The sequence below is a fragment of the Acanthaster planci genome, linkage group LG13 (assembly GCF_054643075.1).
Source record: "Acanthaster planci isolate LZ-2023a linkage group LG13, COTS_SCS, whole genome shotgun sequence".
Classification (NCBI taxonomy): Eukaryota; Metazoa; Echinodermata; class Asteroidea; order Valvatida; family Acanthasteridae; genus Acanthaster; species Acanthaster planci.
In genome coordinates this window covers 1,401,315-1,411,153 of record NC_141789.1, presented here as the reverse complement: position 1 = coordinate 1,411,153, position 9,839 = coordinate 1,401,315, and the positions used below count along the sequence as shown (strand labels likewise).

The window sequence follows — 9,839 nt, the reverse complement described above, 5'->3', positions numbered from 1 at the left end:
ACGTGCACTTTGAAGCAAAGCTTTGAAGGGTGTCAGACGGATCGGCCCATAAGCGCCTTGCCTCGCCAGTGACGTTGCGTCCGCCTTTATTTTGTCTGTGCAATCAAAACCTGTAAATAATCTGCAGCTGGAAATATGATAAGATCAATGCGTTTGTAAAATTGTATATTTTATGGTTGTATAAACCGTTTAAGAAAAAGAGGTATAGCTTCATGTCGATTTTTCTTTCTTTTTTAATTTAAGAAAAAAAGGAAAATGGTGACTACGTGCATGCATAGTTTTGGTGCTTGCTACGTGCAGTGAAAGGGCGCAATCACGGCAATAAAAGTAGGTCAATGAACTTTCTTCTTTCACAAGAGCTTATTGTCTCTTGAGACCAGCGGCAGCGGTCATCAATGGGGAGGAATATACCAAGAATTTACACACATATCGCCATTTGAACGCGTGTGTGAATAACATTACATTCCCTGACTCGTAGAGAGGGCTTTTAACCAACGGAAAATGGAAATCAGCCAGCTCAATCTCCGCATTTGGCGGTTTTCAAACGTGGTTCTTCGTTTGCCGAGCGTCTTCATACTGGAGGCTATTCATCAGTCGAGACGGTCCAAGTCTCGCCTCAGTGGCTCGACCGAGAGCCTGGCCAGCCATTGGGGGCTGGAACCGGAGACGGTGACGATTGGATCGCAATATCTGGGTAGGCTTTTGTTTAGTTGTGTTGTTATTTTTGTAGTGTTGTAAATTTCATCTGACATGTCTGAAGACGGCTAAACCAAGTAGACTTCTAGCCATGACTGTGGCACAAACGAAATCCTCCATAGCAAGTTCCAAAACATTTGTTTGGAACATGTAACGAAACTCTAAGGTCTGTTAAACAGGGAACGCATAAGTAGGCATAAAGGTCGCAACTCTTAGCAGTAATTTAAATCACTTCTTTCAGTGTTTGCCTCTTTTTAGTAGATTTTATTGATATTTTCTTTTGTTGGTTTCACTTTCAGGTTACTTCGTTGTGTTTCTCTTGCATGCTTTACCCCTGAGAATGCTGATCAAGCTCTACAAGTTCATTGTTGTTGGTCTCATGCTTCTGGCTGCCCATCTTCTCTCTGCGTACTCCCTGTCTGTCAGAGCTACAGACTCCCACAGCTCCTTCCCATCAGCTGTGACGTTTGCTCTCGCTCAAGGGGTCATCAGCCTCATGTGTGCACAGCTAATGGGGACGAAGCACGTGTGGGCCTTCGCTGCATACGTGCTTCCTCAGATTGCCAACCTGAGCGGTCTACCGTTGGACGCCCAAAAGTTGGCTCATGGCGTGGCCCAAGCTGTCACGCTGGCTGAGGTCACTGTCTTCACGCTGAGACACGTTCTTGTGCCATACCGGCTGGCCTTGATTGGATACAAGACGCTTCAAGAGTACGTCGAACTCTATGGCATCATCAGTGTCATCTTTGCCTTGTACAATCGCTTCTTTGTGCCGATGCTGTATCTCATTTTCTGGCTGGTGCTATTTGCCCATCGGCTCTACGTGTACTACTCAACAAAGGACCATAAAATTTTTGGGGAGCGCTGGGCGTTGGTGATCTTTGCAGCTATCGCGGACTGTTGTGAAAGCCCTTGGAGTTTGCTTGGTCTGTGCTACACAGTGTCCTACACGGCCTTCCTAGTGCTGCTTCTGTGCAAGATGTATCTCAAAGGTTTCAACAGCCTGGGAGGAGAGACCTTCCTCCATCGTGGCTGGACGGAAGGCATCACTGTGATGCTGCTCGCCATGGAAACCGGTCTCCTGGAGCTGAAGAAGCTGGAGAGAATCCTGCTCCTGAGTGTGCTAATGTACATTGCTCTGTCGTCAACCATCCAGTCAGTGTACGAGATCTTAGACCCTGTGCTGCTGGCATTAGCTGCATCCAATGACCGTAGCCCTTGGAAACATTTCAAGGCATTGAGCATGTGCTTGGCTTTGATGGCCACGCCTCTTTACCTGAGCTACATGCTTTTCGCCATGTTCGAAGCAGAACTGTGGCTGATGATCATTGTGTCAAGCTGTCTGCTCACCACTGTCCAGACATTTGGTTCACTGACCATCTACCTGCTCTTTATGGCGGATCATCGGCGCTCCACATCTTGGGAGAGCTTGGACGACGTGGTGTATGGCATACACGCCATGTGTCATGTCCTGGAGTTTGGCATCGCGCTCTCGGTACTCTTCTACGGCGGCATGGAGTCCTTTCATCGCGACTACAATCTGCTTGGGGCAGCCGTCATCCTCGTCCATTGCTACTTTAACGTCCTCCAACGGGCCCAAGCCGGTTGGCAGAGTTTTCTCCACCGCAGGGATGCGGTCCGTAAGATCAAGTCATTGCCCACGGCTACCCAAGAGGAGCTATCCTCCCTCCGCGACGTCTGTGCCATCTGTTTTGAGGAGATGGCATTTGCCAAGGTGACTCCCTGCAGACACTACTTTCACAGCGTCTGCCTGCGGCGGTGGCTGTACGTGCAGGACAAGTGTCCGCTGTGCCACAAGACCATCATACCAGAGATGCCCAAGCCATCTAATGGAGGTGGAGACCCGGAAGAGGAGTTACCACGGCAACCACATCAGGATCTTGGACAAGGAGATGCTATGATGGCACTTTAGTAACCAATCCATCAACATGCCTTTCATGCATTTTCATACTTTTTAAATTTTCACCTGAAGTTCCATGTACCTCTGAAATGAATGTGAGAAAAATCAGGTCATTTGATCAGTGTGTACCAAACAATTAATGGGTACAGTTAGCATGTTTGAATTTGTCTAACTTGTTTTGATGATCAGTTGTATCTACGAGGAAAAAAGATTCCTTCATTTTGTTTTGTTCTTTCTTCTATCAAATCATGAGCATTTCATTTATTCTTTCAATAAACTTGAATGGATGATTGACAGCAGGTTCTTGTCTGATTCCAGACATTATAATTGCCAGAGTGTATATATCAAGAAACTTTATTGATTGTCAAAAGTATGATTTTATTTTCGTGATCAGGAAAAGCCGTGCCTGTTGTATGTATTGCCATAAAGTTCAGCAAAGAGTTTTTTTATTTTGTAAAGTTTTTCCAGCACATTTGCCAACAATGCCAAGTGCTATGCCAGTAACAGTGTACTCGATGCATGTGTGAACCTGCATGAATTGGTACAGTCTTCTTTTACAGCTGAAAAATTATTTCCTAACTTGAAATTTGGTTGTAAAAGAAAGTACACTTTGCCAGTTAATTGAAACGGTCAGGTGGACGGAATTTGGGCAAGTCTTGCCCCAAATTGGGCATTTGAAGCTTTGGGAACAAGTTAAGTGGTCCATGTCATAAAATATAGATCTGTTACAGTATTACATTTATAACAGGTTTGTTAAGGACCAAACCATAATTATTGTTATTATATGAGGCAATAGTTTTCATTGCTATTGAGTCTTAGACCCTTGTGTCCTTCAAAATTCATCATGGAGTTTTGGAGAATTTTGCAGGATTGAGAAAGGTCGGGCTATCATGAACAGTGGATGATGTAGGAGGACTTTGGAATATGCACTTGGTGGGCTAGTTTCAAATATCCACATCTAGCTAGTCTTGATATGGGAACACCACTTGCGTGGTCAACCACTTGTCTCATCAGCACCTGAAAATTGGATACAGGTTCCCATGCAATTTTGTCGAACTTGTTTGCTAACACTTAGACTTAGGGAGGCAAAGATCCCCCTAACTTTATATTTGAAAAAGAAAAAGACAAGAAGCTGCCTTTCATTGGTGGAATATTCTAAAAGGCTCTCAATAATAATGCTGAAGGACTTGCATGTTTTATAGACCTGTAGGTTTAGTGTCAACTATTTCAAATCACATTCCAACATCATGTCACATGCTGTAAAAATGCCCAGAATCTTGACCAACTGTTTTACGCTGGTAGCTTCATGATGATTATGATTTATTTAGGTGTTGCAAGCTGAAAGCTTCCTGTCATTTGGGCGTCGCACTTGTGCTTGTACATTTTAAAGCTAAAGTTAAAACTTAGCATGTTTTTTCCCATCACTGTCAACTCCATTTTTGTTGCCAAATTGCTTTGGGTCTGTTTGTGTTGGCAGACTTCAAATCCCTGTACAAAGTGCATTGCCATTTTGGTTGTAACACGTTATGTTCAAAGCAGTCAAAGGTGACCAGTTCAGTGAGGATTTCCATGTCTGTTTTGTCACTGTTCACTCACGGTGCAAATTCCAAAGTTGTAAGAGATCATTCACCTGTGTACAGACAAACTTTGATCAGTTTTTAAGATTCAACCTCCCTGTCTTCATACTGCCAATGCAGTGCTTGTGCACTCGCTTTGATCAGTTTTTATTCCTTTCGACAGTTACTTTAAGTAAATTTGGCCTGTCCATGCACAAAAATCAATAGTTTGTTTACTCTTGACTACATGTATGATAAATTCAACATCATGTTGTTTAGAACAAACACACCACGAGGTATGACACCATTCAACATACTGCCTGGTTGCTTGTTTAATTGCAATTTTATTTGTAAGAATGTTCAAACATACACGTTTGTCTAATAACAGCATACTTCACCTTTTTTTGTTGGGTTCACTTAGTATTAGTTTTATACATCTTTTTATTGCCTTTAAGGCTCTTTAGATTAAAATCAAATTCCACTTTTTGTTTACAACTTCAAGCACTGCTCACATACGCAATGCATTTTGCATGTACATGTTCAATGGAGTACCAAGGGTAGATGGAGCATCTGTAAAGCCAGATGTAAATGACAGTGGTTGTCGTGTTATTAGATTGATCCTTTAAACCCTGCCCCCTTGTGTTAGGACCAATCACAGCTGCGATTTATGTCCGACATGCATGCACAAAAATTTGACATGCGTGCCCACGTGTATGATGCCCGTGGATGGAACATGCAGTGTGGCATTGGGGAAGAATGTGTTGTCAAGTGCCCATGTGCACAGTGGGCGGGGCTTAATGGATTGGGCTTTAATAAAAATGTCCATGGGCCATTTGTCTTTGTCCGAGACGTCCGCCTCACCGCTAGCTGCAGAATGATTTCTAAATGTTTTACCGTGGGAACCAAACAAAAGTACTGTAGTCCTAAAGTACAGGCTTGGGCTTACACAAAGCTGGTTGGTCGCAGCTCGGGAGAGTTAATTCATGAAAATTAAGCAGGAAGCCACTATCATTGACGAAGCTGAGGTTTTGGAAAAGGACCAGGTTTAACACATGTTGTTATGTCAGTGCTACATGTAAAAGGCCCTCACTGATAAAGTGCATTAAAAGGTTCTTATTGAAAAATATTATTGTAAACATGAAATCAAGCAAGAAAATTTGGTGATATTTATGTAAATACTTGTATATTGGCCCAAGAAGACTAGTTTAACCAAGTAACGTAGTTTGTTTCAATACGAGATTCCTTTCATGCTTAGAGTAAAGCCCTAAGAATATTTTCCCAAATTACATTTTTGCTGTAATGGCCTTTTAGCATTTGGAATGACATGTACATCGACAGACAGCACATTCATTTCATTCTGTCCAATCATGTTGCATTTAAAAGGATCTCTTGCGATTGTGTTCATCCCCGACACTGTGTAAGTTTATGTCTAATTGAAATCGTTAAATTTGTGCAATATAAATAAAGGTGGCAATGCAATGAAATTCTGAAATTCTTGGCCGAGTGGTTTTGTCATTCCGAAGTCAATAACCCAAGATAAAATCTGACATACACCGTCCTCTACTTTACCAGCCCCTACAGTATAGGACAAGCTTTGGAAGTTAGTGAAACAAACGAAGTTTTATTGTATCTTTTACAAAACAGAAATAAAGTACTTTTAAACGAAATTCTACTTTTAGAAGGATGCGAAATTCCCAAATGCTGAAAGTGGAAGTAACAATCTACAATTGTCTCAAGAAATTAAAACTTACAAATATTCTTTTGAAAACTCTCTGTCCTGCCGTTTCCCAACTTCTTATCTGCAGGGATTTGACTCCAAGCTCAAATAGTTGCTGGACGGTGGTAGAGGACTCTTGATGTGCAACACAAATTTATGAGGCTGAATGGAACAACTGGACTTGAGTGACACTCCGATGATATCAGGCTCAGATCCCCAATCCAAGAAGTGTTACTCACTTGAGTCAACAGTTGAGCCTGATAAGACCTTTGTAATGTCCATCTGCTATTACACCAAAGTTCAACGTTCAAACATCTTGCAACAATCAGCTCTTAGTTGGGAATCCCTCGTCGAGATCTCCGTTCTCCAACATCTCTTTGACAATGTCCAACCCACCCACCAGCTCTCCCTTCAGGTAGAGCTGGGGATAGGAGGGCCAATTCGAATATGTCTTCAGACCTGAAGCAAATAAGTAAAAAATTCCAAAATACCGGTGACGATAAAATTTGAGACACACTCTGGCTTTACACAAAAAGCCCACAGAGTTTTTGGGTAGAGCTGGAAATCATTATTTAAAAATTTCCAAAGAACTTTGAAAAGAAAACCAAATGAAGTTACATAAAATAAGGTTATCTGAACACCTCGTTATTTTACACAACTAATACGCTCTCGACATTTCTACAAGTTTGTGTACCTTGTCTGACTTCATCGTCTCCCAGGATGTCAAACGTCTTGTAGTCGATGTTCTTGTCATTTAGGATCCCCACCATGGTTCGACTAAAGCCGCATCGTGGCCCCTCCGGATTCCCTTTCATGAACAGCATACATGCTGCCGAGTTGATGAGTTTCTTCAGCCTTGCATTCAGATCCTGTCAACAGATCGAGAAAAACCTGAACAGTGAGCTCAATAATTGTCAATCCCCAACAGTTCAACCGCCAACGAGAATATTTGAAAAGGCTTGGAGGATTTACGCCCATTTACTCACCTTTTTAGGGAAGTCTTCATCCAAGTCCCCGTTCTCATTCATTTCTTTGACAATATCCAAACCTCCCACAAGCTCCCCGTTAAGGTACAATTGGGGATAGGTGGGCCAGTTGGAATACGTCTTTAGACCTTCAAAAGAGTAAATATTAACAGGTATGACATAAAACAGTTCAATTAGGAGGCAAGGCAGCATGGAAAATTGAGGAAAGTAGTGTGAATCATCCATCAGTTATGCTCGTCCATATGATGCCTTTACTACCCCTGTTCATCATGCCAATGAAGTATTCCTCAGGCCATTATAACTCTCAGGGAAGCATGTATTGCTGCCATTTTGCACAAGGAGTACATTTCCAGAACTTAAACATCCTTCTTCTTTTGTGGTCAGAGATGACCTTAACCCCAGAGTGGAAAGAGCTAAATTCCGTTGAGAAGCATCTTGCTTCAATGCATGTGCGACAACTAAACTGGAACCCACGGCTCTTAGAACTGCCAGCGGTGTTTTCATTTTGGATACACCAGACCACTAGGCCTCATGGATCTGTCATACGATGCAAGATATGGGGCCAAGAGAATCCCCCTGCCTTTGTGTTGGTCATTGTTTGATTGGAATCTCTGGAATGCTTTACAGACTTGTAGGGGGGATGTGTTAGGTAACAATAGTCTAGAGTGTGTATAGGGATTGGACTTATAGGGGGTACCCATCGGCCCCATATCGTGCACGGTATTGGATCTGTACCTTGTCTGACTTCACTGTCTCCCAGGATGTCAAACGTCTTGTAGTCGATGTTCTTGTCATTTAGGATCCCCACCATGGTTCGACTGAAGCCGCACTGTGGCTCTCCTGGATTCCCTTTCATGAACAGCATGCAAGCCGCCGAGTTGATGAGTTTCTTCAGCCTTGCATTCAGATCCTGTTAAGACAAGAGGTCTCTTGTAAACAGCAAGGGACAATCTATGACACTGTTCTAATTCCGGGTTGTAGATGATTCTTGTGACTTGCCTCTTTTGCTGAAGCATTTGTCTTGGCCTCTGGGGCTTCAGCTATCTTGGACGGTGGGACATTTGGAGGCGGGGCCTGACTAGAGGCGGCCTTGGAGTGCCACTCGACCTTCCTGCTGAACTCTGGCCCATTGGCACCATGAAGTGTGTCCACCACTTTCTTGTTCTATTGAGACACACAGACAAAATTACAATTATCGCTATTTGTGATGTGCCTCGACTTTGAGAAGGGGGCGGTGTACAGTACTCAAAGATGCCATTTGAAAGAAAACCACAATCAACTTTCATTTTGGAAACAAAAAGTGGGACTACAGACAAACCTTCAGAAAGACAAACGTTGGTACTGATGAAATGTCATACTTGAGGGATACTTCAGGTATAGACTCAGCTTCAACCTTGAGATGAAAAAAATGGGAAAGCAAGATGAACTTTTTATTTGGATACTTACATGTACATATATGTAATTTGTGATATAAAGAGCTGATAACAAAATGTGCAACTGTCATCCAATGACTCAGACCTATTTTTCTAAGTTCAAAAGGCAATCAATTAAACATAGTTTACAAAACATAAAATACATCAGCAAATTGTAGAAAAGGTGAAATTGAAATGAAACGGTCTTAAAGTTGAGCATTTTGGCCAATCTGATGGCTTTTTGTCACTAGGTCACATTTGAATATTATGCATGTTTGCATTTATTGATTTATGTTGGCGGGACGTGCATCTCACCTTTACAAAGTGGACATTCAGAAATTGTTTGGCCACTTCTTGCATGATGTCATTCATGGAGACACACTGTGGGGCCCAACTAGCCCAGAAGTGGACCACTAACAGACCACTGAAGAAAGGACCAAAACATAACAGTATACAAAGTGATCACAGAACAGTTTACGTGATGTGTGCATGCTACGTGCATGTACCTTAACATGTGCACGTACATGCACATGCCTAATTTTTCTGACGTTATTTACTCATGAGCCCGAGTCTGAGGTCTTTCACTTTTCATGCTACTCTGGAACAAGCATGTAGACAACGTACATTTAAACCTACATGAACCGGATTTATGATTAACTAACGACTTTGTGAAAGCAAGACACCATAATGTTAGGCAAGCCATACATGTATGTTGTAGGCTTCAACTCATTAAAATCACACTGACTGTTAGGCCTATTTGTTATTTGCCACTCTGTTCACAGTCTGGGCATATTATGAATAGATATTATTCACGTTGATAATGAGACACTGCAACCTGACCAGACTGCCATGATCTGGCGACGGACAAAATCCGCATGATACAACTTACACGAACAAACATTGATGGTGAATCTAGAGAGGACCTGCTTGGAGCGCCCTCCCAGAGGACCTGTTTTGTTATTTAGATTTAATGACAATGAATGTACGAAAGGTTTACTCGAGCCTATCCTTGAGGAAGAAAGAAATACCCTCTAACGTGACGTCACACGCAGGGGGGTCTTAATATAGCATAGGCGTGATAGGAAGCTAGTTTACTCTTATTCTCTTAATTTAATTTAATACACCAAACATAGCCGGAAAATCAATAGCGATTGCTCAGATATAATGATTAGGGTGTAGATCGTAACTCCGTTCAAAATAACAAGAGCTTTTACCTTCCTGTGGCCTCAGCAAGAGAATCAAAATCGGCGAGAGATTTCACGTCGCTCAAGTTCGACATCTTTCTATTCTTGTGCAAAAGAGAAAAGTTCAATATATACGTACACCGCGCCCTCTCTCGGTCACAAGAGGGCGGTATACACATTAAAACAACTTTCAGTGCACTCTGTGCCTCTGTCATACTGTCTGAGCCGTATGTGTAGGCAGTAACTTCTCTGGTGCGGCTCCTCGGGAATGCTGTGCTCAGTCGATTAAGCACAGTTTCGATTTATTGCCAATTGTCTAACAATCTAGCCTTAATATAAAGCATTTGGCATTACAGTTTGAAAGAAC

At 42.4% G+C, this 9,839-nt stretch overlaps 2 protein-coding genes across 2 annotated transcripts; one reads left to right on the top strand and one right to left on the bottom strand.

The window, feature by feature from the left end:
• Nucleotides 1-45: 45 nt before the first annotated feature.
• rnf145 (ring finger protein 145) lies at nt 46-5,665 on the top strand. Its single transcript, XM_022236173.2, has 2 exons — nt 46-694; nt 996-5,665. The coding sequence occupies exons 1-2, from the start codon at nt 502-504 to the stop codon at nt 2,627-2,629; spliced, it is 1,827 nt and encodes a 608-aa protein (XP_022091865.2). The 5' UTR covers nt 46-501; the 3' UTR covers nt 2,630-5,665.
• Nucleotides 4,488-9,637, bottom strand: glrx3 (glutaredoxin 3). The gene is made up of 8 exons (XM_022236177.2): nt 9,503-9,637; nt 8,604-8,712; nt 8,195-8,269; nt 7,876-8,040; nt 7,612-7,786; nt 6,877-7,004; nt 6,585-6,759; nt 4,488-6,349 (listed from the first exon to the last, which is right to left on the bottom strand). Exons 1-8 carry the CDS (start codon nt 9,565-9,567, stop codon nt 6,216-6,218), a joined length of 1,026 nt encoding a protein of 341 aa, XP_022091869.2. The 5' UTR covers nt 9,568-9,637; the 3' UTR covers nt 4,488-6,215.
• Between the last annotated feature and the right edge of the window lie 202 nt (nt 9,638-9,839).

Bases quoted from the DNA above. Each gene is read 5' to 3' on its own strand.
- glrx3 (XM_022236177.2), bottom strand. From the start codon at position 9,567: ATGTCGAACTTGAGCGACGTGAAATCTCTCGCCGATTTTGATTCTCTT. The intron at 8,713-9,502 runs GTAAAAGCTCTT...TCCTTTCTTCAG, and splicing joins CTTGCTGAGGCCACAGGAAG to TGGTCTGTTAGTGGTCCACT. The intron at 8,270-8,603 runs GTGAGATGCACG...TTTCATCTCAAG, and splicing joins TGAATGTCCACTTTGTAAAG to GTTGAAGCTGAGTCTATACC.
- rnf145 (XM_022236173.2), top strand. From the start codon at position 502: ATGGAAATCAGCCAGCTCAATCTCCGCATTTGGCGGTTTTCAAACGTG. The intron at 695-995 runs GTAGGCTTTTGT...TTTCACTTTCAG, and splicing joins GATTGGATCGCAATATCTGG to GTTACTTCGTTGTGTTTCTC.